General features: G+C 39.5%; 1 protein-coding gene across 8 annotated transcripts in view; it reads left to right on the forward strand.

Annotated features, from left to right (window-relative positions):
• usp2a (ubiquitin specific peptidase 2a) overlaps positions 1–26,976 on the forward strand; it is a 47,015-nt gene extending 20,039 nt beyond the window's left edge. For 5 of the 8 annotated variants that reach the window (XM_028045085.1, XM_028045087.1, XM_028045084.1 and 2 more), the window contains 11 exons: positions 18,816–18,866; positions 19,555–19,678; positions 19,907–20,018; positions 20,154–20,264; positions 22,611–22,675; positions 22,798–22,901; positions 23,082–23,162; positions 24,653–24,731; positions 24,888–24,992; positions 25,109–25,229; positions 25,743–26,976. In XM_028045085.1, coding sequence (XP_027900886.1) covers positions 18,816–18,866; positions 19,555–19,678; positions 19,907–20,018; positions 20,154–20,264; positions 22,611–22,675; positions 22,798–22,901; positions 23,082–23,162; positions 24,653–24,731; positions 24,888–24,992; positions 25,109–25,229; positions 25,743–25,827 — 1,038 coding nt within the window. In that variant the 3' untranslated portion in view covers positions 25,828–26,976. Of the gene's footprint in view, positions 1–8,939; positions 9,421–18,815; positions 18,867–19,554; positions 19,679–19,906; positions 20,019–20,153; positions 20,265–22,610; positions 22,676–22,797; positions 22,902–23,081; positions 23,163–24,652; positions 24,732–24,887; positions 24,993–25,108; positions 25,230–25,742 lie in introns of those variants that run through there. The other 3 variants (XM_028045091.1, XM_028045092.1, XM_028045089.1) reach the window with 3 other exon arrangements.
• Positions 26,977–27,483: the final 507 nt, after the last annotated feature.

A 27,483-nucleotide genomic window follows, 5' to 3' on the forward strand; every position in this document is an offset into this window, starting at 1 on the left:
TTAGATTTTTGCATAACTTTAATTCAGGTTAACTTAGAAAGTGAGCTATTATTGTTACAGATTAATTTTATAAACTACGAAAAAGTAACTATTAGGGATGCTTAAATATGAAAAATTGGACTGATGTTGATATCCAATAGTAACTACTTGTGTTGAATCTAGGGCTGTTGTAAACAAATATTTTAGTAATCGAGTAATCTATCAATTATTCTTGGATTAATCGAGTAATTGGATAAAAAAAATAAGATAAAGTGAAACATTAGTAAATTTAATATAACAGCAGTATTACTATCGCATATCAACATCAGTCCAATTTTTCCACATTTGAGCTTCCCTAACAATATCTTTTCTGTAGTTTAGAAAATTAACTCGTAACCTTAACCTGAAGAAAAGTTATACAAACATCTGAAATTATATTTAATTTAATGATAAAGAGGCAGGCTCACCAATACACTTATAAAAATTTCTATACTCCAGCTTTTCGTTTATGCATTCATTTTCAGTCAATTTCATAAATGAACTCTCACCTTGCCCAGACATTTATAGCGTTTGTGTTTATGTCAGCGACGGGATTTGACACCTTTGTTCGTCACACACAGAAACACATCTACCAGCTACGTGCCGCCACGATGAGTTCTGCCACCCATTTGTTGAGACCAGGATGATATGAAATAAATTTTCCGGTTCGTCCATAAAGGTACACTTACGCTAATTATCTAATGCGCAGCCGCCCGCAGTGTACAGTCTATCCACTCACCTGTATAAATACACCTGCAGCGCTCTTCCCGCCGTTCGCTTTGAACCGCCACCAGGAAGCAGCTCCTGGAGGAGAAAAGACTACCGTACTCCAGGCATCGCGCCACTTATTTTAAGGATGCTTATTGGTCCCCCGAAAAACGACGAAGACCCGGACATTATGTTCAATCAATAAAATCCTCCCAGGCCGAACTTGAAAACTGGACGTTATGCTGCTAACACTTAGATTTCGTAAACAACTCAGGCGGAAGTGATTAGCAAATAAGGGGACATTTGTTGATATCTGTCTTTGAAATTTCCAGTTCATCAGTGAGCTGATAAACTGATGAGCTGAGGTTTTTCTCTTAAAAAACCTCCCTGAGGAACAGTAACGGGTTCAGTTGTACCACGGGTTCAGTTGTAGTAAAAAAAAATCTCCAGGATCCTGGATCAAAACAGAATTTGTAATACCTTCTCCCTCTACCACAACAACAGGTTCATTCCCTGTTGTGAGATCTGACACTAAGTGAAAAATATCCTTTCTCTTACCTGCCGATGGGTTTTGGTGTTGAAGAAGGTTTGCAATGGTCTTGTTTTGTATGGTGTGTTTGAGAAACTAAAGGTTGTCAATGTACTGCACTTATTAGGCACACTGTTGGTGACTGTAGAGTATATTCAGTGTTTCATAGAGAAAGGTGTGAACTTATGATCACTTCACAGCAACCTTGGAAAACTGGCAAGCTACAGAAAAAAATCTGCTGCCTCCACAGATGTATAGTAGAATTCTCAAATCACCCATATTTAGGGGATGCTGCAAAAGCTAACAGTACTTCACCACATAAAGTCACATGCTGACAGCGACTAGACTTTCCCGAGACTTGGCTATGATGAGAATTATTGTATCCTTTTAATACCATGAGATCACATGTCACAATGTCTCATTACACTGTTGTATTAATAATAAATGTTTGTTAATGACACCTATTTAGACAGTTAGGTCATTGGAGACTTTGATTCAGTCTGACAATAATAAGAATTTGTGCTACTTTTGGGATCCCCTTATAAATTGGGCTACATTTTTTTACTTGTAGCCGATTGTATTCAGTTTTGAACATCAGTTTAGGAATATTGCAAAAAGCACTACTGTGATGTCACCTTGCTGTTGATAGCAGTGTGTCGAAAAACAGTGTTAACCTTTTGGTCCCACTTTCTTCCTTCAGCTTCCACTGACAGGCAGTAAGACTAAGGTGGCTTAGCTGGGTGTAACATGTCTTGATTTTTTTAACCTTGATTTGATTGTTTGGGCCTTGTGTCTAGACTTTCTGTTGAGCAACATTAACAATACATTTAAACTGTCTGACTCTCCATTCTCCCACTTTGTCAGACAGCTTATGGTTTGGTTTAGGAAAGAAAAGCCACAATCTGGCTCATGTTTGAGTGTTTTCTTTGTTCTTAGGCAAAGAGGGTCAACATTTTATTGGCTGAGTTTTGTAAGCTGTTATTGTGAGTCTGTTTGATTGGGTTTGTAGGTCAGAGTGTAGACTGTCTGTGAGGAAACCTTACACTTACATAGCTGAGTAGGGCTTTGCACAGCACTACTTACTGTGTGTACCTGTACCAAGATCCTGATGTCCAGGGTGGCACACTATTGTTTATACTGAAAATATAAAACTGCAGGTTCCAAGTTCTATTATTACACAGAGTACTACTTAGACATGTACACAGACTCCATCTAGTTTATTCTTAAACTTATTATCAAGTCCAGGGTTATTAGGCAAGAGCCTGTGTAGGACTTTCTGACTTCTCTTCTTCTTGTAGAACTCTGCTTTTCCTGTCAGTACATCTGATCCTGACAGATGGGGTCGTCTTCTGTCTAAACATCTTGAAGTCACTTCATGGGTTCAACCAAGAATTTCTGTCACAGAGCAGAGTCTACTTGTGCACAGCATGTCTAGCCATCAAATTAGGGCTGTTATATCACCCAGAATCGCCTGGCTACAATGCTGTCATGGCTTGATGAAGGTAGATCAGTGAAGGAAAGTCTTTGCGTGATGACCCAAGGATCTCTTAAGTACTTACAAAGACTATCTTAATGCAACTTTTGTGACAAAAAAACCCAAACATAATTATAAACCATTTGGCCGTTTTGCCAATCCCAGCAGATGTCATAAAGAACACCATACCAGAAAAATCTGGACTGTTTCTTTAAATGAATCTTACTACAGTAATGTCAACTAAATGCCCAAGGAAAGAAAGGATGGATTAATACAAAAATTTGGGCCAGTATTGATTTCTAATATTAAAATTGCTGTAATGACAGATAACCAGTATTTACCAATGTTATATACATTTTGTAAAGACAGCGTTAAAAAAATGCTGTACTGCATCCATGTCACTATCACATGCAAAACATACCATGTGGCCACCTCGTCTCCCCCCCTCAAAACCTATACATAAACTGCAACAAGATGGAAATGAACATTGGTTTTTAATATCAACCCAGTATTACTTATGGGACCAACACCAGCATGTTAAAATGTCAAGTACTGGTATCACTTTGATACAAATATAGTGATACCACTATATTGTGCATCCCTAAAGAAAAGTTGCGATAGAAAGTGGTTTTACTCCAGACAAACGTAATGCTGTTAGATGGTCATGTTTTCTGGCTCCTGATGTCTTAGCAGTTACTTGTGTCTCACTTCAACAAAACTCAAGTACCAGACTCAGCAGCAAGCTACGACATACAGCATGGGTATCCATAAAAAGACATGCCTTGAAAACTAAATACTGTTCATGTTTGCTTGTAGTTAATCAAACTATTGTTCTAGCCACACCCTACACCCCCTATACATAACAAACACATATATTCACACAGATAAGGGTCAAGTTCATTCCTTCATAGAACACTGAAGATCTTCTTTGGCTATAAGCTTTTGAACATTTTAATTATCACTATTATACCATCAGTAATATACAGTAAGTGATAATATTCAGAGTTTTGTTTCAACGTTTTGTCTCTCTCTGCGTCATAATTAGCAAATAAGGTCATTATTTATAAACCAAACAACTATTTAAAGAAAGAGATGTTATAGCAAAAAATCATTCTCTCTGTTGTTTCCATTTGTCCCATGATTGTACAGCATACTTCATAATCTTCTGGTACAATGACAGCGAGTTCTGTCCTGAAGCACTCCCTCATACTGGGACCTTCAATGTACTCCCTGTGAAGCATCACATAGCCTTCCATAAATGACTGTAAAATATGTTGATCTCCTCAAAAAGGAATCTGTTGCTAAGCTATGTGATGGACCAATACAGAGTAGTATATGTTTGCGAGGTAGAGGGGAAAAGACAAACCGATTTTAGCTATTTTTACATGTAAAACTCTGGTCATTACTCAGTCTTTGGGAAGGCTTCAAATGCAGGGAGGAGACTGCATGGAGGTTAACAACAGGGTGAATTGCAATGTTAGTTTTCTTCCAAAGAGAATTGTGTGACTTTTGATGGCAATAACCTGTCCTGGATTTTGTTTAGAGTTTTCGGATTAAAGCAGAGTGTACACATAATACATATTTGTGAAATATTTTAAAAACCACACACGGTCGTGATATGACAAAATGTGGAAAAGTTTGAAGTGGAAGTCAACTTTTCCAAGATCAGATAATGTGAATATATTGGGGAAAAGCATGTATCCAAAGGCAATTGTAGTCTGACATCTGTTAGATAATACCACTATGACCTGCTTCTTGCGTCAGATATCAAACCAGACACGGACTCTTTGCCCCCTTCTGATGTTGTCGTTTTCCAGCTCAGAGATTTAGACATTGGTCTTTTTCTCTCTCTCTCTCTCTGTCTGTTTCTCTCTCTCCCTCCTTCACTCACACAGCCCTCTGATGGAATGTGCTCCTTGGTTATTTGTTGTGTACACACCAGAGCCCTGGTCACAATCTTGTTGCAGGGTACATGCTGCACTTCCTTCACTTTACACATGAGTTCCACTAAATTCATGCACTCTCACACACAGATGCTTGTTGTATTGAGAGTTAGATCATGTGATTAATTCATGCAGGGTAAGCAAAAGGCTGACATTATCAAAAGTTTGGATTTCCCAGTATGATCATTCAGTGTTACTGCCAGGAACTGGGAAGGTGAGATACAGCACATTCTGTTGATTTCTTTCATTTATAAGAATCATTCATAGGACAAATTTCTGAATCAGCAAACCTGTCTAAACACCATGTACCACCAGATGAAAATGAAAAGAGAACACCTGAAAGTCAAAATTTCAGCCAGGAAGGTCGGTATAGGGCCTCAAGCAACTCCAAGTTTAGTATTCAACATGGCTGCACATAACAAAAATGTGCTAAAGGTGGCTTAAATAAACTATGAGCATTTTTGATGGCATCTTTAAACCATTGGAATGTGTAATTGTATTAAATATCTACATACTTCTGAACATGTTCCATTTGTATTGTAACTAAATAGGGAAATACCTTATTGTCAGCTTTGTTTGGGTTAAGCAGTTAGCCACCACAATTTTTAGCCAATCCCATTGTTTTTCATCTTGCATCTATGAGGTTTCCAAGTAGGTGTGACGTTATTCCTGTCTCCAAGTTCCGACCTCTAAGATAAATCAATTACGGCTTTAAAAAGCAAGTCCTTCTGACTCAGATCCAACCTCTGTCACCTCGTCTCTTAATTCACCTGTTTACTTGCTTGGGAAAGTTTGAGCACTCAATGATACTTTAACTGAGACATATTGATGAGTGTCCTCTTGAGCCTGGTAAACAACTTAAGAGACAGCTAATATTTTTTGCTGTTTCATTGATGTGTTCTGGTGTCAAGTATACAGTGTTTTCCAAGTTAACCTTTCGCAAGAGCTACTCCTAAGTTCAGCTCACACAGAAAAAAGTTTAAATTGGTTATGTTTGTAGCTTACCATTTAAACTCTGCTAAATTTCTAACCCAAGCACAAAATTGTTATTTTTCTTTTCTGATTCATAATGAGTTTTCTACAAACAGTTTTTCATTGGTGGTTGACAATCCCATAATCTAACATATCATAATTTCCTTTCTTTTTTAACAATAGGAAATGACATAACATGGGCTCGGTGGCAATTAATAAGTACCTATAAGAGATTCAAAAAGTTCTCCTTACCTGACCAATGAGACAACAGTGTGTTTTTTATTTTGTGGAGAATATTTTGATTAAATAATATTCCTTCAACTATAGGAGATCAAACAGGCCTTGGGAGGGGAGCAGCGCATAACGTATGTTGCTTCAACTTCCTGTTAAAGAACACCTCCGGTTTTGGACAGCACGCTATGCCTTTAAAAAACGTTGTATACAGAAGTGTCAACAGTTCTCTTAAAACTATCCATGGCTAAAGACCAGTAACCTTTTCTGTCTTGGCACACAGCAGTTGTCCCAATGCACTATGATGCTCCTAATATGAGTCCCCATAAAAGGGCAGGGTAATTCTTTGGTCATCAATCATTTCTAGTCACAGTCAGAAACTGGGGTTTGGAAAATAATACTTTTTCCAAAGTGTACTCCCTATCTTATTGTCTAAAAATAGTCTCCTTCCTTTATTATTACTTTCCTTCCTCACTTCCCTCCTGGTGTCCTTGATTACTTCAAGTGTACATTATACCACTGAATACTGTAGTTTTTTCCCCCATGAAACCTATAATCTGGTAAATTAAATAAAATACTCAATTACTGATTTTGCACATTTGATGATTTCTCTTACTCTGCAGTGTCATAGATCTTAATAAGTAAAATGTTTTGTCCTTTATGTCTGGGTAAGAACAACACCTTCAATATTTACATTTAAAATGCTATGAACCTACAGCTGAAACCTATGTGATACAGACTGTTTGTTCTTGGACAGTGTTGGAACAATGATCAACCTGTTATTACGATACCCTGAAATAAACTCCCACTCAATCCTTGCTATTGTTTGGCCAACTGATGTGTCACCAAAGTCTGAAAAAAGTCTGCCTCTGAAGATGCAGAGTCTAATTTTAAAACCACTGGACCCATCTATTGTGCCCAACATTTAACTACTCTGTATCTTCTCATGGTTTTCCAGGGGTGATAGAGGTGAAACTGGTGGTACTAAAGGTGTCTTCAGTAGAATCATATATACATATATTCATATATAAACAAAGCAAATTATCCTTAGAGCTGATCTGTCAAAAAACAGACAGATAAGAAGTTGAATAATTTATCTCTGCAGCAAACAGATTCTACTCAGATATGAAGTGTAGTGGGGAATATTTAACTGTTATACAGAATGACCATTGAATTAGTGATTGTTAGCAAAGCAAATGGCAAAATACTGTATGTTTCCTCAAGCACTAAGAACATGTTCATAAATGAATCATACATGGATTTGTGGGTGGTAGATATTTATTGAGATTCAAACTGCTTGAGTACAAATATACCCCTTGTAACAGCAGCTTCCATTGCAATTCAAACATATGGCAGTCATACAGGATTTTTTTTATGTCTGGATTGGTGGTTAAAATCCATCTTTCCATCTTTGAATTCTACCATTTTTGTGGGTACTGTTTACTGTCAAACATTTTTACTTTAAACTTTTACTTTAAACAAGCAAAAATATAAGAATGTTATCGGTGCTGGGGTGTGCCGTGGTGGCGTAGGGGTTAGCGTGACCCATATTTGGAGGCCTTGAGTCCTCTACGCGGCCGTCGCGGGTTCGACTCCCGGACCCGACGATATTTGCCGCATGTCTTCCCCCTCTCCTTACCCGTTTCCTGTCAGCCTACTGTTACATAAGGGACACTAGAGCCCACAAAAAAGACCCCCTGGAGGGGTACAAAAAAAGAATGTTATCGGTGCTTGTATAACAACCTGGCCCTATGTGAAAAACAATCCCGTGCATCCTTTTACATGTGGCAGAAAACTAACACAACATTCTAGAAACAGAATGTCACCAAAGTTGAAAATAGTGGCGGTAGTATGATGGTGTGGGGTAGCTTCTTTTTTTTAACCTACATGACTTGATTCACCCATCCATATTTTATCTGTACTTGCTGGTCCTTGGGGAGTCATGGGAGGATAGGAGAGGGCAGGTACCCATCTATAGCAGTCACTGGGCTTGAGGTGGTGCACACTAAGGACAGGTTGCTAGTTCATCAAAGGGCAAAACTATGACAATCTGGATAAACAATCATGTACACATACACTCATACCTAAGCACAATTTGTAGTAATCAGTTAAGTTAACAGTCATATTTTTGGTCTGTGATAGGAAACTGGAGTACCAAAGAGAACTCATGCAAGCACTCGAAGAACTTGTCAACTCCATGCAGAAAGACCTCAGGCTGAGATTTAAAACCTGGACCTTTTTAGTGCAAAACCATTAATTCTACTTTTTATTAAAATGTAATCTGAAGAATAATGTCCAGCTATTACTTTATCCCTTCAAGGTCAAGACATTTTAGTTATGCATCAGGACAATGATTCAAAGCACACCACAAATTCCACCTTTAGCTAAAAATAATAATAATAATAAAAAAAACTAAATGAAAGATTGGAGTAGCTTTGTGAAAATCCTAAACAAAGTTAAGCATGACCTTACATCCTGCAAATCCATCCATGGTACCTAAATTAAATCAATTCTAGAAAGAAAAGTGGGTCAGAATTAACACTATTTTGTTTTTTCTTGCTTCGCTTTGGCTGTTGTTTCCACCAAGGGCACAATAACCTGTAATTAAATTTTGGGGGCATTAACTTTTCAGAAAGGGCCATGTTGATTTGGAAAGGTTTTATTCATTAGAAAATGTAACCATTTAAAAAAAAACATCTGTTACTGATTACTCTTGATTATACACTTCATATTAGATAAAGTGAGTCTTCATTTAATATTACAATTTTTTTGTTGTTCTATATAAAAATATGAAAACACGCAAAAAAGAAAGAAATAGAAAAGTTTTTCACAGCGCTGTCCCTTGTATGGCTTTGTCTTGGTAGCGCATTTTTATATAATAGTCGTTTCTGCGCTCAGCCTGGAGGAGATGAGTAGTCTCCTTGGACCCAGCATCAGTCCATCAGCTCATGGAGATGATGTGTGACGTAAGGAGCATGTCCGGAGGCGGTCTCTGACGTTTGTTGGAGGCTGACTTTAAAGAGGCGGACCTGCAGTCCTATAAAACGGAATCAGAGCCAAATACGCGTCTATTGCTATTTCCAGACCAGCTTCACTGAATGGAGCCGTACAGTGAATGATACAGCAGTCCGTTTTTTGGACCTATTCTCTGGTTTACTCGCGTCTTTTACCTCAGTGTTATTATTGCGTAGGTACTGCTACAGGTTCTGTGTGTTTGGCGTGATTTGTGACGTGTGTACGTAATGCTAGTGAATGAATGAAAGTGAGCCGCCGGTGAGTTTTTCATTAAACGTGTGAGCGTCGCGAGACCAGACAACGACAAGCAGCGCAGAGTTCCGCTGCCGCTTGAACACGAAGCTCCGGTAGAAGACCTCTGTCCTCACGCCGGCATGCCGAGCATGCGACAGTCCTACACGGTCACAGTGCCGGAGGAGCCTCCCGCAGCCGCCTTTCCGTTTCTTAAGCAAGAGATGCGCAGGAAGGGTAGCATGTCGGGGTCGGTGCTGGTGTCAACGTTCGTGGGACTCCTGATAAATCAAGCAAAGGTAAGAGGGGGAAAAACTTCTCAGGCTCCGCTCAGCAGTAGGGAGAATTATAGCCGCTTTGTGTTGAGGTGTTCCTATTTGTGAGCTCATAAGACATGTCTTATGACTGTGTGAAATATGTTGTGTAATAACTCGCGTCTCGGTACACTATCTGGCTATAGAAGCTCACTCATTTCTCACATTCTATTAGGCTGAGATTCATGTGTGGAAGTACAAACTTTGGTGTGCTGTACATGTCACTCGGTGTAAAGTCCGGTCACCAACACTGGACATGAGAACGTCATGGAGTCAGTTGAACTCACAAGTGAGCCTTTTTGCAGGGGTAAGCCGCTCTGAGCTGTTCCAGGATCAGTGGGCCTGCACAGGCAGGTCACTGCTTATATAACCGCACTGTAATCCCTCTCATACACCGCTCCTGTGTGCCTCTTGAAGGGAAATAAATACAGATGTGACCTCTTTCTCGCTCACGCTTTATGTATGCTTTGCGTTGTTAATGATTTGTGCGATAGCTCCCCCCGTTTGCTGGGAGACGCAGCTGAGTGTTTAGTTGAGTAAAAGATTTGAGAACATAATGTTCAGAGAACCGGAGCTGTGGATTAGGAACATGCTGGAATAGGCTAAAGTGGAACCAGATGGCTGATAACTGGGTTAATTTCAATGTATTTATAATTTGGCTGAAAAGATAAATCTGACTTTCTCCATCTTATGTTGACAGATGCGGCTTAAATCCATTGATTGTTAACATAGACACCAGAAGCTGCATGTTGTTTGCACTTTTCCTGGCGATAAAAAAGGAACAAACCAATACATAAAAATGCTGAAAATGTGATCACCTTGCAGCTGAAAGAGTGTGCACTTGTGTATGCATGTGACCTCCAGGGCTACAGTGTGGAGTGGAGCTCCTTTGTGTGCCAGCTTTTGTTATGTAATGAGAAATTACATTAGAACACACTTCAGCGCTGGCCCAGGCGCAGCAGCTTGGCACGCTTGTGTATTTTACTGTCACCGTCTCCCTGTCCTTCTGTGCCCCTTGTTTGTCCTCTGTACCTCCTTCTCTACAAGCCTCGGCACGTTGACAAGGAAACGTGTCCTGAATGTCTCTCTGCTGTCTGTGCTTTTTAAATGGCTGCTGTTTGCTGTGTGTGCTCGGTGGTGTCATGGTGCACCAACTCTGAAGGTTCCAAGGTTCAAGGCAGCTGTCTGCCACAGCTTTCCAACATATCCTAAACAGAAGTTCAATGGAAGCAGACGCAACAATATCAGGCTATTTTAGCTACATTTGAACTAACCAGACTGTTACTCTGGATTGAAGCTAGGCTCACCAGAATTTTATGATTTTGCTTTAGGAACAACAGCATGAATTTATTTATTTTTTATCTTTTGCTTTCCTCCCATGAACGATCACTTTTCCTGCACAATTTCCATAATTTCATTGCGTGTCCATAATATTGCAATCCCAAAGGACTGACTGGATGCAATATTTGGTAAATGTTACAGTTTGCAGCCATGTATCAGAGTTCACTTGCTTTAATTGGCCAGTTGAATGAACTTTCTCCATCTCTTTTGTGCAGATCTGATTTAGATCCCAGTGATCAAGATCATTAAAGGCAAATATGTGGTAATCACAATCAATATCATTATTGTAATATTTAGCAACATCTCAGCCTTATGGTTTTATAATATTGCTCAGCCTTAATTTTTATAATCAGCTATTTCAAACTCAGCATATCCTGTGACAATTACATGTTTAAAGAGCAAAAACATGTGCTTGGACGAAATTGGATCATTAACAAACTGATATTCAGTTCTGTTAATGATGTTGGATATTGCAGTAATAATATCGGTTGCAATTAACCAGCATTTTTCACTGTCTTCTAGTTCATTTTATGTCTCCACCACCCTTTACTCTGCATGAAATTTAGCATCGGAGATGCCCAATTCTTCACCAGAAGCAGTCAAAAGAAACTTTATCACCTAGCTGATAGGAAAAATGTCTAACTTTGAGCCCTCCTCCTTCAATATCAACTTCCACTCTATGTTAGTATGAATAGTATGACGGGTTCACTGACTTTATAGATTGATCTTTTTAGTTTTTGACTGGTACATCAGAGCCAATCAAACTGTTCATGTTTATCACTGATTTCAATTTTGCTGAAGCTGTCATGTTTTGAGTTATGGTTGATTATTTCTACTCACTTATATGTATGTTGTGCTTAAACACAGGTTGGTGAGTCAGTTCGTAGTTAACTCTATCAGTTCTTTGTGTGTTCTTCTTATAGAGTCATGCATTCCTCTGAAGATGTGTGAAGCAGAGACAGAACATTAGTTACATAAGAAACCAGTGGACTGCTGTATTGTCACATGTTCCCTGCTGGTTAACTGAGCGATGCTGTGATTTCTGCTCTAAATTCACTGGCCAAGGGGTGTTTCTCTCCAAGAAGGCAGCACTTTGGCTTACAGAGTTATATATTAATTTGTATCGTCCCTGTCTCATGTACACAGTAACTCGGTGATCTCCTGTGACGGATTGCATCCCACTGAGAGAAATAAAACACTCAAATAGCTAAAAGTGCTAGGATGCGTCACCTTCACTCACATGGGAGAAAGTTGACAAAGACAGTCGCTCACAGATCACAAGATAGGCTGTTTTTAAGGGACTGCCAAACAGATAGTCAGGTCAGAACAGACTGTTCTGCTGCTTACGTTCACATAGCTTTGCCAGCCAATCAGCAGTTGGCATTCAGGGCTGCCAGGTGGAGCCAAGCATCCTGCTGAAGGTGTGAAGTTTGATTAACAGCCCACAGAGACACAGGGATGAGCAGATAGCTTGTTATTGTTTGTTGAAGCTTGCTAGAAACATAACACCAATATTTTTAATTATAATGCTTCTGTTTGATCATTTTTGATTCAGCGTTTTTGATTGTTGGCAACTTGGATACATGTGGTGTTTATGTATCACATATTTACTGTGTTTGGACACCGACAAGATCTAAAAAGGACCTCTGCTTCATGTATTTTTTAATGGCTTTGTCCTGCTAACACCAATTTATTCCAAACCAGATTTCTCTTTAAGGACTATAATGCAAGATGATACAAAATGAATGAACAGCAGTTATCTTTTTTTCTGACTTTCCACTATCCTAATGCTCCTGCTGAAGGTGTGAAGTCTTTAACACTTTAACAAGTCTCACAATTCTTTAAAATAACTGCAAGAGCAGTAATTTTAAAGAATATTTTCTAGCAAAGACAAACAAAATACTTAATTAGCATTTTGCTTTTAGCATGTTTAGCCATATGCCTGATTAATGGGGACATGTTCTCTAACTGTAAGCATTCATCTCTGTGTTTTTTGTCATTCAGAGACTGTTGATGCTTACTCTAATTTTCTACATATTTCCAAATTCATTATGTTCCATGGCAGACAATAATTGCAACTTAAAAAAACATAAAACAGGAAAACCTTCAATTTGGCCTTTCTGGTACCTGCTGAAAGTCTTGCTCTCTTACTATCTTGCAGCCTGAGTGAACAAAATATCTTAGAGAAAATGCATTTCCCTCTTAGTAGCTTCTTATATCTCTGTTCTTCTTCTGGCTTTATTTTTGTTAGCACAACCAGGTATCACATTCATTCATTTATTTATATTGTGTTACTTTTATTGTTATTTATTCAAAACAAAAACTGAACCAGTCAAAAACAAGCGTGCAAAAATAATCTTTGATTTTTCCATAGAAATGAAAGGCCAGTTTATTTAACAACTACGATTTTGATAATGGACTTAAATAAGGAGAGGAGTAGAATGCTTCTTTGTCCCAAACTGTCGTCCTAAATATACCACTCCCTCGAGGGGTCATTAGCTTATAGCTCATTAGCTTGTCCTCTGTGCTTGTTTTGTTCTCACACCTTCTCCAGCCTCAACAAGGCTCAGATTGCCAGGAAGCAGCTGCAGTCCAGCTGAGGCACTTTGTCATCTTTATATTAATAAGCAGAAAAAATGTTAGCTTAAGATTGTAGTATATAGGTCAAAACGCCAAAAGTCAGTCATTATTAACATAGTTACCTTAGAACCAAGAGAATTTCATAACCTTTAGTTTCCACATTTAAATCAATAATCAACTGATTACTGAAGCTTATTGAAGATATGTCAGTCATTTTTATGCTGAATTCCTCAGATTATACTCTGTATTAACACACTCGATGGTGAGTGATGAAGTTCTCTGAGTGGTCAGGGGAAAATCTCCAACCTTCAGTCTTTTTGTTATTGATGTTGACTTCCTTTGATTTTCTGTGAAGTCCAGCCAAAAAGCCAAGCCACCATCAAAGATTATTCATCCCTTCCTTTTTCCTCACCTTGCTTTGACCCTTTACTTTCTCCCCTGCACTACCAGCGGTCCCACACTTTGAGATTCACTGAAGCACAGTGGATGGACAGATTTTAACCTCCGTTGACCTGGCTGTCCGCCAGAGGGACATTTCCTCTGTCTCTTATTCCCAGCTTCAGAGAAAGCCCAGCTTGGCATTAAAGCCCAGCTGGGGTTTAATGCAGCTTTTTTTTGTGATGCATTTCAGCCTCTGTGGAGCAGTCTTTCAAAAATAACATGCTGGCTGCCTGAGCAGCGTCTGACATTTATGAAAAGAACATATTCTCTTTAGTGTTCAAAATGTATTATTTTGCACACTAAATTCAGGCATTCCTGAATCATCACACACACAACCGTGGAACACTAGGACTTACATGTTATGAACTGTGTCCTGCCCTTTCTATTCGTTTACTCAAGAGAGGTAGTTATCTCTGGTAATATTTGGCCTGTTGATACTCATTATAACCAGTTCTCTTTTATAACTACAATAATCTGTATTGAAGATAGAGATTTTGCTCTTGTAGTGCTTCTGGAAGAAGACTCGCCCACCTTTAGGTTAGCCCATTGGTTAGCCCATAGCTAAGCTCTAAGAACTTTTCACCTCATGTAGGCATCCATCAATATCTTTATGAGGGAAATCTTTTCATTTTCTCAAGTGTTGGGCATTTATTGTACATAAGAACTTATAATGAATAATTTCTTATCAGGATAAGAATTTTGATTTTACGTTGTGTTGATAAATTTCAAATACTGATGCTAAAAAAGACTGACACTGTTATTGGAAATTTTATTTTTTACTGTTTTCCACTGTTTGTTCCACAGGAGCATCAATGAATATCAGTTAAATTTTAAAATATAATTAAATGCAGTAACTGTGTATAGCTTAGTGATATAAATAACTTTAAGTAACTGGCATTATGAAGATGAAGATTTTAAATGGGAATATTTTTCTAGAGTTGTTTATGGCATTATAAATGCTGACATGCATTTACAACCATACCTAAACAAGAAGTAATACATTGCCATCCTTTTTTTATTGTGATAAAAATTCTAAGTCCATGTTGCCCGTGCCTAATGTAGTTTTAACTAAATCAAGCTCAAGGAAGCAAAATAAATTTCACATGTGCTTGGTCTTAAATCCATACCCAGTATCCTACTGAGTATGGAGAAAGAGAGCAGAATTACCATAACATATTTATCCTTCTTTATTGCTGTGCCGCAAGCTGGAAGCATAGCAGCACCCAGGCATTCCTGAATCATCACACACACAGATGCTGTTAGACACACTGCTCAATAAAGAAAGACTTAATAACTAAGGGCTGTAATTCCATGTTACAGCCTGTCAGCTCGACACAGGATGGAACATAAAATAAGACACAAGTGACTTTTATTACCAGGCAGAGTTTCACAACTAAAGACATAGAAATGTTCTTCTTACATTAATTAAAGAGTGTTATCAAGGAGAGTCCTGCTTCATAACTCACAAGCAGTAATGCCATCAGCACTTTTTTAATCACATTACTTCTGTTTTCTGTGATCAGCCTCTCTCTGACTTTATTCCGGGTGTAAGCGCATCACATCTGCTCCCATTTGCTCGCTGACACTTCCACCTACTCTGAACTCTCGTTATCACACACACACTCTCTGAGTCACACACTTTGCTGTGATGTCATAGTCTCCGTTAGCTTTCTCTCCCACAAATTTTGGAAAAAAGTTTTAAGAAAGGGGCGTTACCACGGAGACAGAGACGTTTGCGTTACCGTCCTGACGTCCGACAGTCCACTGAACGATCAGCCAATTGTGTGTGAACAAGCACAGTTACTAAAATCTGAGCTGCTATTTCGGGGGCCGACTGTGGCATCACTCAGCAGAATGCAGCAGATTGGAGACGCGCTCACTCCAGTGGTGGGGCTTGGTGTGTGTGGAAAAAAAACAAACACGGAGTAGAGCCGAGATGTTCATCAGTCAGCCTGCGATGGACAGGATGTGTTCGCTTCTGTGTTCACTTTTCTCCGCCAGAGCTAATAATCTGTTCGCTTCACTGCAGGGAATAAACAGAAAGGAGGATTTAGATAAGCTGTAGTTAATTAAACGGTGGAATTTTTTTCCTCCTCCACATCAACTCTGCACTGCTCCTCTGTAAGAGACAGATGGCAGGAGGTTATTTATGTAAGAGTAAAAAGCTCTTTTTGTGGCAGTTGTTATAACTAGATGAGCTGCAAGCTCACATTAGGGACAAACGCACCGAACACGCTTGCAATTATGTGGATGTCCTTGAGCTCAGCGGCAGATCTCTGTAGAGGGAGGGGGCTCACTTTGATCCAGTGTCCCCTCTGAAAGCATGCAATGCAAACAAAACTATACTGTTTGAGACGGAAATAAATAAATGATCGGTCGTTGAAGAAGCTCTCAGTCCCATACTGCTAACAATAGATTAGATGTAAATTATGGTGTCTCGAACTTCTCTGATCAGCTGCTCTGTAATTTTCAGCAAAGCTCTGTTTTGATTGAAGTTACAAAAAGGTAGAACTGCTTTATGACCTTTGCTGTCTACATCTAACTAAGATCATATAAAATAAACAAATTGTATTTTGAATGAAGCACTGACTATCAATATTCATGTATAGGCCTACTCCATACCTACCCGGATACTTTGTAAAACAAATACATTTTTATGCATTTTGGAATTTCATCCACATAAAAATTCTGCTTGGTATCACTAAAAACTATTAATTATAATCCTCCAACCAGTGACAATTTGAAAAACTATTTGTGTTTGCGTGTGTCCCTGGGAAAACAGAGAGTTGGGATCCCCTGCATTGCAGTCTGCGACAAATAATCTGAGACAATGGATCCACATACATGCTTTGAGATGATTTCCAATCAACAGTTGTAGGTTTTATTAGCTTTATATACTAAAACTCTATTTAAAAGTAATTGAACTTACATCTCCGTCCACATTAATGAACCTTCTAGCACCATGTTTAATTCCTAGCAGGAAGTCATGGTTGTTTTGAAGCAATCTGATTGGCTGACATCAGGTTTTAGCTTTGTGCTATACTGCCCTCTTTGCGTTTGGGATGTTTAAAACAACACTCAGAGGCATATTTGTGCGAGATCATGTGGATGAAAACTTTTCTAAAAATGATCCTGTGTTCAAAATGATTTTTTAAATCAATATGGCAGAGACGTTTGCTTTTATAAAGACACATCTATGTGTGTACAAGGCCTTAAGCTTCTTTAAAATTGAAGCTTTTCATAGTGATTGGCTTCTCTGTAAATAATCACCCAATACAACTGGGAAAATTGATTAAAAAGTTAATTTCTGGTATCAAAAGTGGTTTTAAAGAGAAGTTAGCTTCAGATTTTATCTCCTCGTTAGTACAGTGGTGAGTATCCCCGTCTGTCACGCGGGAGACCGGGGTTCGATTCCCTGATGGGGAGTGAAGTTTGTTTCAGGTCCCTCTTGAAAATGAGATCTAGAGCTCTACGGGGTTTACCTGATTAAGTAAAGGAATATTATTATTAAAAGATTATGGGACCAACTAATCCTAACCCTGAATGTTTGGTGTTTAAAGCTTGCAACATGTGGGAGAACCCAGCACTCGTATATCAGATATATCCTTTAATTCCAGATGTTTAATTACTGCTGCTGATGCACTGCAGACTGAACTGCCCCTCAGAGAGCGTGTTAGTGCCGATAGACTGGTCGTCTCAGACAACAACTCCCCCATGTCAACAAGGTCACCAAGTCTGAACGGTGGTATGTCAAGTTTGCCTGTGATTCTGTGGGGAGTCTCAAACTCTGTTTCTCAGGTCACAGTGTTTCATGTGTGAGCGCTTCAGCTCACCTTTGTGTTAAAACAAACTGCAGTTTTTTGTCTCTTTTTGTTCCCATAATAAGATAACCAGCTGTTGTACGTACAGTTCTGTGTCACTTCGTCACAGTTAATGCTCTAAAAACCCTGGAAGCTCTCACGCTCAGTTTACAGTGACATGACCAGACGCCTTGTGTGGCCTCACCTTGGATTTGGCCCATTTTCATGGTGGTCCTGTTGCACGGTGCTCTGAGAGAGCTACACCACAGGCGAGGGGAACAAGAAGCATGTGAGTGAGATAGATTTCAGCTGCAGGCAAGATCAGGTGACCGTTGTGAGGCTGCCAGCTCTACACAGTTGCTTTCAAGCCCAGAAAATACAAGAATAACTGAACATCGTGTAGGCTTCATGTCTTCACTGTTAGCTAGCTTCTTTTTATGCATAAAATGAGGGGCAGTGCAGGTAATGTTGCATATTGCCACAGATATTAAAACAGAAACAGTGAGACCTCCACGAACGTTGGTGAAAAATGAATTCAGGTTGAGTCATCTGATATTTTCTGCTTTGTTGTCAAGCACACCAGCGCATTTCTTGTCCACCCCTGTGTTTTTTATTAACTCTTCTTTAGCTGCTCAATTATATAACAACTCAACTTATGTAATGAAATGTAACTGCACCAACTGATGACATAAGTTCTCTAAAGCATTTCAGTCCATTTGCTGATTTTATGAAATCGTCATGTGTTGCGCTGTGCTTTGAGTTTTGTTGCTATGGGGAAAGCGAGTGTTGAAAAATAAAAAAAAACCTTAAACTACAGCGTTTCCATGGCACTCTCTGTTGTTGATCAGATCTCTGCCATCTGGTAGCCAGCACCAAGAGAGCAAGTGAAATTGTGAGATATAAAAAAAATACGTTCTAGTGCCAGAATAATGCTCAGCAGGAAGGTTCACCTGTCTGTCAGTTCCAGAGCAACAGCATGCACTCACTCCCCTGCAGTGGGCAGATTTATGGCTTTTTTTTGGTCTCAAACTAAATCAGCCCAGCAGGATCACTGTGGGAACATCTGAAATTCCTTTGAATGTCGTATCTTTGCAGAAGGAACATTACTTTATCCCTTGTAGAGTCCAGATTCATAAAAAACACATAACCCATCTGGTTAAGATGCTCGTATTTAGGTTGTTATCTAAAAAATTTATTTTTCTTGTGTTTTTTTTCCAGAACTCAAAGAGTGCCCAAGGCCTGGTTGGATTGAAGAACTTAGGAAATACTGTAAGTAAACTTCCAGCCTCTGTCAACACAACAGAGCAACTCAAGAACTACTTAATTTCTTATTTCAAAATAAAAGTCTCAACACGGTGTTAAGCGTAAAGCACATAATAACAGGGCTCATAATAGCAGTTTACACTTAATTTTCCAGGCAAAGTCACACGCTGACAGCAACTAGATAGAGCCTCACGAGACAGATTTCCCTTTGACAGGGAGATATGATGGTTTTTATCTCGTGCCTTTTTTATCTGATTCACTGGGGTTGTCCTAAATTCCTGCTTGTGTAAATTCTAGGAGCCGTTTGTCTGGTGGGTCGGCACGGTCTCTGCTAGGCAACAGGGCAGACAGAGAACTCCTGAAATAAATGGAGAGTGTGTTCTGTAACTCAATCAGATGTTCTGATCTTTTGCTGACTCTCTTGCTGGTTTGATCTCACCAAATCACACGTGACCTACGTAGGCAGATGATGGGAACTGTTTGCACACTTGTAATGCTCCCATGTGTGTGATAGGTCTTTATACAGGATGGGAGATGGGGGAGCTAAATAGTTCAGGGCTGTTTTCCAGAAACATTTCACAATGCGGAAAAATCTGTAAAATTAAATGATGCTGATATAAAAAGTGATCAGTATGTCTAAAGAGACATTTTTGGGCATCTTTTCCTCTGTTTTATGTTGCTGTTTTCCCCACAGTGTTTCATGAACAGTATCCTGCAGTGTCTGAGCAACACACAGAGCCTGCGTGACTACTGCCTGCACAACTCGCACCGCAGAGACCTTAACAACAACAGCCGCACCAACACAGCCCTCATGGAAGGTGAGACATGAGTCACACAGGCCCCCTAGAGTCCAGAACAAACACTCCTCACACACAGCAGCTGTTTTGCTCTGAATTAGATCTGTGTGTAAGTAGATACTTTTTTAACAAAGAGGTAAAATGTCTTTGTGATGGTGTGCTAAAGTTAAAAAAGGACAAAATTAGTTATCAGTGATTGGATGTTTTCTTTCTGTCATGTGACTAACGTCAGTATTTGTGTGTTGGTAGAATTTGCTAAGCTGATCCAGATCATGTGGACGTCGACCAGCAGTGAGGCGGTCAGCCCGTCTGAATTCAAAACACAGATCCAGAGATACGCTCCCAGATTTGTAGGATACAAGTATGTTGCATTACTTTATAATACTTATTTGTTTTTGTGCTGTATTGATAGACATGCAGGAGCATACTGATGGATTTCTGTATGTTAATGAGAAAGGGAATGTATGTAACAGAGATTGTTGCTGGTGTGCTGCAGCCAACAGGATGCTCAGGAGTTCCTGCGCTTCCTGCTGGACGGCCTGCACAACGAAGTCAACAGGGTCACTGTGAGGCCGAGGGGCACCATGGAGGACTTTGACCACCTGCCGTAAGTAAACAGACAATCATAAGTGCAAAATTAGTGAAGGACCAATCAGCAAGTGATCAAAATCATCCATTTTCCTTTTACCGGCTTCTAGCAACAACTGAGAGAACAAATAGTTGAAAATTCTGATTCTGTTCATTGTGCACCAAAGCTGAAAACCTCAATTTAAACTTAGTACAAAGAACCTTAGGAACATGTGTTTGCTGCATATGTTTAGATTCAGGGGACACCAGGGTTTGTGAGGGTTAGGGACCACAGCCACCTCAAATACTTCAGACCCAAAAACAGAAAGCTTATTACTGTCTATTTTAATTGTTCAAACACCAAATATACCTTAATATGCTTAAATACATACATTGGAAACTCTCTTAGATGGTGGTGGACCAATACCAGCTTTAAGTACTTGTACTTGTAAGAGCAACCTGAAACTCGAAACCAAGACCACTTTATGAGGACTCGGTTTTAAAATAACGGCAAGTACCTAAACTGAAATATTCGTATCCTGTCTGGGTAAAGACCCCATTTCTTGGCACTACTACAGAACCTACATCCACAGTCTTCCTTATTTCTGTTCTCTGGGGAACAGCCAATCAGTAGCAAGGAAAATAAATTGTGGTTCGGGATTGGCTGTTTTGCAAACGCCAGCCAATGACGTGTCTAAAAGCAATTTATTTCAGCTTTTCAAGTTTCATTTTTTAGGTATGTTGTAGATGAGCTCTATGAAAAAAAATTTCCATGAATAATTTGGAGTCATGTCCACAGAAAACTTTGCGAATAGGAAAATCTGTGAACATATGATACTGCAACATACACCCTGTGATCTCCAGTTACAATAGGCATGCACCAAATGTAGTGCACATATACTACAAGTCCTATTCAAATCTCACAGCAGTAACCAGATAATGTTACTTATTTTCATGCTGCATTGTGCAGACACACTGAGCTGATGAAGTCATTCATCTCCGCAAGGTGAATGTTTGGAGTGGCTTTATCTGACAACAGCAACTTTGCTGACATGACAGGAAAGACGCATTTTCCTCACATAATACTCCATATTTAGAGTTCTAACAAAGACAACCAGAATCTGAAGAAAGTCAGCATCAGCATGTCAAGGCTTAAATAAAATAGGAAATTGGTATCGGCCAATGAAAAAGCCTTATTGGTGCGCCTCAAGATAACATGAATCATAAAGTCTTCATTAGCCTCACATGTCGCTCATAGTAATGAACTGTGTCAACTACATGTTGGAGATAAAGTAGGTCAGGTCCCATGTGTTCACCTAATCAACACTATGCATTGAGTCAGGTGCAACCCTCAACTTGCACCTGTGGGTTCATGTTTATCTATGGATAACAAGCAGTTTCTCCACAGGCAGTGCACTTGTTAGATTCTGCATCACTTGTTATGCAGCTTTGAAATAACAATACTTGTTATTTCTGTCAGCAGAGCCTCAGTTGAACACAAAGCATCACTTTTAAGATGTAAAGCAATGCTGACGTTAAACTAATAAGCATGACGTGACGCCTTCCATTTGTTTATACTAAAAGTTTTAATTAGATCATCAGAAAGTTTAAGAAGTGCACAGATAAGCACTTCTTAAGGTGCATATCTATGCAGCAGCTACAGATGCACCTCATCAGAGTTTTATTGGCTGATTCTGGCTTTCTTTTTAGCTCTGAGTTTATGATGTTGATATTAGTCAATTCTGATTCAATTCCACAATTAAATGGAATAAAAACCATATGAGGATAAATATGCTGCTCTGTTCTTCTCTGACGTAGAAGTTTTGAAAAACAAAGAAACGTAAGGGATTACAAAGTTATCCTCATTTATCCATCCAATCATATATCTGCCCATTTGTACTGGACTTCTAACACAAAGGGCATTGGAGAACATTTAATGACCAGGAGAAAAATTGGATTTCGCAGTATCTACAAAAAAAACACAGATGAAAGCTGATTTTGATTACTGCCAACATGATTCCTGCATCCGTAGGAGGACTGTATTTACTTTGTTTAAAGTAAATACAGTGTGTGAAGCCCTTAACATCTTTGTTTGTCCCCTTTGTTGAGATTCCTGCCTTCCGCTCTGCTTGACCTTCTGCCAGACCACAGAATTTTCCGCAATCGGCCCACAGCATCACCAAAAGACAAATAAAAAAGTCAAACTAGCAGAAAAAGACTTGTTTTGAATAAATACATGTGTTGATATCTTGTTTCATCCATAATTTATTGTCCAGGGACCTCAAAGAAAATATCTCCTCATGTTTATCATATATGAGGTTTCTGCCAACATGCTCCCATCATAAATCAACATTGTTTGATAAGTTCTCACCCATTCTACTTACAGAGATGAAGAAAAGGGGAAGAAGATGTGGAGTAAATATTTGGAAAGAGAGGATAGTAAAATAGTTGGTGAGTCAAAAAGTGGATTTATTGTTTTTCTGATGACATGTCAGGTGATCTCTGGCAGGCTGGACCTGTTTGTTAATCCTGACCTCAGGGTTTATTTGCTGTCATCTCTCCTTCTGTTCCAGATGTGTTTGTGGGGCAGCTGAAGAGCTCCCTGACCTGCAGCCACTGTGGCTTTTGCTCCACTGTGTTCGATCCCTTCTGGGATCTTTCTCTGCCTATCGCAAAGGTTAGACAACACAAACACTCTATTTTCTACATCCCTTAGAGCAGAAACTTATTTTACTATCTACTAGTCCTAACACACACTCTTTGGTTTCTCTCTCTCTTTGTGTGCTTTGCTCTGTGGGCTTTATCCTACGTTTGTTTTGGTGCTTGCTAATGTGAATGCATCTGTGTTTGTGCTCAGAAGGGCTACGGCGAAGTGAGTCTGATGGACTGCATGCGGCTCTTCACCAAAGAGGACGTCCTCGATGGGGATGAGAAGCCGGTAGGTGTCCATAGCAACGACTGGCTGTTGGTCCATCTAATCTTGTGATGATTGACCTGGTCTTAAATTGTGCGGGTATATTCTGTACAAGTATTTCTGAAAAGCGGAATTTATAGCACAATGTTTTTATTTGTTTAAACATTTTTGAACGGACAGAAATAGAAATGTAACCAGTTGCCATGTCTACATTAGGAAAATCACAGTTACCTAAATATTCACCCCATTTAAAGTGAATACTTATGCAGTAATATAATTTGTGAAGTAATTCAACAGATGCCCAGCCAGTTGGTTGTAGTAGTCTCACATTGAGTGGAAGGGAGATCACCCGAGTGCAGTGTGTATGTCTCAGCAATTCTCGTATAAAGACACCTATGCCTGGAAGGTGGACTGGTTAATCAGTATCCATGGTTACCATTACTCACTGTTGAAGAAACCTCAGATCAAGGCTGAACTAGATTTGAACTAATTTCTTGTTAGAAACTCATTGATCAAGTGGAAGAAAGTTCTGAAAGTCTTATGCAGGACAAAATCAGAAGTAGTAACTATGATGCGTCAAAACAAGCTGATGTGTATTTACACAGAAAATACTGATTACACAAAATTGCACAAAATGTGTTTTAGATCTAATAAAATCAACAATATAACAAATGTTATAAGCAAATTATACTGGCAAACAAAGACCAGCAGGGGGTGCTGCTGTACCATTCCTGAGGCATTTTCTATGCGGCAGCTGAATAATTTTACCATAATAGTTAGCCTTTTCTTAAAATTAATATCTATCAGAAATAGTATAAAAATGTTTTCAGTGGTGTTCAGATATGAGTTTAAAATGCTGCACTGATGAACACCAAGTAGTTCATATGATGTCCTCCATTAGGAACCAACCTCCTCACCAAAGCTTGTCCAAGCAATTTCTCCTTTGTAATATTTTTGATATCAGCAGGTGCATTAGCTGCACACATTCAAAGTTTTTACCCTGTTTTAGCTCCGTTTGGTGAATGCTGCACGTTTTAAAGGCTCATTTCCCTTTTTTATGGAGCAAAACTGATGGACTGGAAGCCTCATATCTTTCAGTAAAAGGTTTTTAATGTTCCCACACACTCATTTTAAGACCAGAGGAGATGAAGCCTTTAGGCCCGTGGGCCCACACTGTGGAATGCTCTAACTTTGATTCTCTTAATACTTTTAAAAAGCAATTGAAGGCACATTTATTCAGATGGGCTTTTTATTCAAGTTATTTTATTTTATGTCAGATTTATGCTGTATTATCCCTCCCTCTGTTTTGTCTTCTGTGTTTTTATGTCTTGTATTTTGTAAAACACTTTGTGATTTCTAACTTGTGAGACTGGCTATATATATAAAGTGTAATTACTTACTTTCTTAGAGCTTAGTTTATGTTTCCATTTCACCTTTAGATCCAACAGCTATGTGGCTGCTTGTTCCAGCTATTTGTAGCTAGTGACTCAACTTCCTCTGTTTGCTCTCTGCAGACATGCTACAGATGTAAAGCCAGGAGGAGGTGCACAAAGAAGTTCACAATACAGAAGTTCCCCAAGATTCTAGTGCTGCGTATCCTTTCCTTCTGTCATGTACATTTTGCTGTGGGAAGCCTAAAAACCCAGCAGTTTGTTTAATCATACAGAGAAAGTGTGTTGTATTTAAGTCTTCTGACAGTGAGAGCAGGTATTCAAAAAGAACTGCTCCTTGACTCTTCCTCCACTGCAGACCTGAAACGCTTCTCTGAGGCACGACGAACCAGCAAACTGTCCACCTTTGTTAACTTCCCCATGAAGGACCTCGACCTTCGAGAGTTTGCCTCTGAAAACAGCAGTAAGCTCTTTCCCCTTTCATTCCATTCTTCATAATATTAAACATGACACCATATTAGTTTGAAGTGGTCGGTAGCCTTTTGGCTAACTTTTATTTTGTTTTCTTCCTCTGTGCAGCAAATGCAGTATATAACTTGTATGCAGTGTCCAACCACTCAGGCACAACCATGGGAGGTCACTACACAGCCTATTGTCGCAATCCCAGCTCGGGAGAATGGTACACCTTTAACGACTCCAGGTGGGTTTGAACACCAACGCAGGAAGAGATTTGTCAGGTTGTAGTTTAACATTCCTACATACAGCAGTAAAAGCACAATTTGAGAACCAGTCCAGCTATTTTGTGAAATATATTAGATACTAATAGTGAATTAACATCATCATGAAGGCCAGGCAACTTGGTTGACAGGTCATTGAGAAGTTTAAAGTAGGATTAGGTTGGAAAACGAATATCCCACGTTTTTGTCTAAATATCTATAATTACCTCGGCTTAGGTGTTTGAGTAGGGACAATATCAGCAGACGTGATAATGACCTGCTGATAACGTCAGCTTGAGTTTATATCCAGGAAACTGAGATCTGATCACATGATAAGTCTGGGAAATTTTACTGTGTGGTGCGCAAGGTTGTTATTATCATCTCCAAACAATCCCAGTGTTTCCCCTGTAGCAACAACGGCAAAGATCTCTCCCAGCATGCACAGTGTCTAGACCAGGCAGTTCACACCTCATTGACCTCTCTCTCTTTCTTTTCAGAGTAACGCCAATGTCGTCCAGCCAAGTGCGCAGCAGCGACGCCTATGTCTTGTTCTACGAGCTGGCTACGTCCTCACGGATGTAAGGACTCCTGAAGGACATGGCTCCGCTTTGGCTGTCGCACAGATGGACGAACATTTATATTTGGACATTAGTTCCTCACAAACACATATGATGACTCCCCACCTAGCAACCGAGAAGCTGCAGCTGGAGAGAACACCATGGACTCCACAGGAACCCGATCCACCAGCTCTGTTCTCTGTGTCTGTTCTTACTGCTGTGTCATGCTCATCTTGACTGCAGGCGTGTGTTTACTGTGTGCGTATGTGTGTGTGCAGCAAAAAAACAAAAAACAGGGCAATAACCCCAATGCACCAACCAACCAGGTGAACCCATGTCAGAAGTTCCTCTCTATGCACTGCAAACCAAACTCTCATCCTGACTGCGCCTTCAACTCTTCTTAATCTTCTCGTTTGCCTCAGATGATTAAACGTGACTTCTTGCATTGTTTTTCCTTTGAGTACGTTTGTTTTTCATTCAGGGCAAGGGGGGTATTAGCACAGCACCATGAGCATTATTACCACTTTGAAATGTGGTTAAACTTTTCTTAGAGCGACTGGAACAGAGATGGTTAGGGTTACAGCTGCTTGGTTCTCCCACAGCGCCCCCTTTTTCCCTCCCACTGCACTGCAGCACTCCCATGACTATCAGCATCTTCTTCACTTTGTCGCTAACAGCGGTCGGGAGGGCCGGAGGCTCTGTGAGCATTAAATGTTTCACTTGTATTTTATTTCTTTTGTTTCTCCCACGTGTGGCTGCTACTGATGCTTTACAAAGTGCTGTGAATGAATGGACGGATGGACGGTCCAGTGAAGCTCTCGCAAGGATTGGGTCATGGAAACAATAATAATGGTAACAATCCTCATCAACAGGGATTGGCTCTTTTCTTCCTCTCTTGTTTCATACCATTGAACAACACAGAAAGAATGTTTTCAAGAAGACGAAACACTAGATCTGTATATTTTTATATCTTGATGCAATATAGAGAATGTACTATTCAATGGTGCTGAAAATGACCCATAACTGTTTTCAGTTGGTTTATTTACCAGGTTTCAAGAGAGAAAAAAAAGTTCTTATTTATGCTTACAAGTGATGATGTGATGAGTCACACTTTTTAACAGTGGCAGTAGTATATAAATACATATATATATAAATAAAAGTCGACAACACAGTGGTTTTACAATGTGTCCTTGTTTTTTTTTTTGGGAGGGGGAGCGGGGAGGAGGAATTTCTTCTGCTGACTGAAACAGGTGCAGCAATTACATCTGGTAACAGTGGCCACTAGAGGACAGGTGGAGCATAGCTGAAGAATTTGGGTCTGTTCTTCATGTAGAGCTGTAGGAACATTGCTTTTTCTGAGATATAAGTGAAGAAGCAAGCCCACTACTGCATCTGAAACGTGATATGATGGAGTCCATCTTAAAAAAAATAAAAGATTTACATAGAAAGTCATTGTAAAAAGAAATTATGCCACCTTCCAGTTTATCAGAACTAGGGCTGGGAGTTAATTTCAATTAATTACATAGATGTTAAAAATGTTTTGGTCTGACTAGAACACTTGTATTCACGCATTTCTGGTACGACCATAACTCTGACGCACAAGCCACATCCACAAACAGCGATGGACGACAAAGCCACTTTTCTTGGCCCAGTGGAGGCTAGTTAGGTTTTTTAAAAAATG

The sequence above is a fragment of the Xiphophorus couchianus genome, chromosome 18, assembly GCF_001444195.1.
Source record: "Xiphophorus couchianus chromosome 18, X_couchianus-1.0, whole genome shotgun sequence".
Classification (NCBI taxonomy): Eukaryota; Metazoa; Chordata; class Actinopteri; order Cyprinodontiformes; family Poeciliidae; genus Xiphophorus; species Xiphophorus couchianus.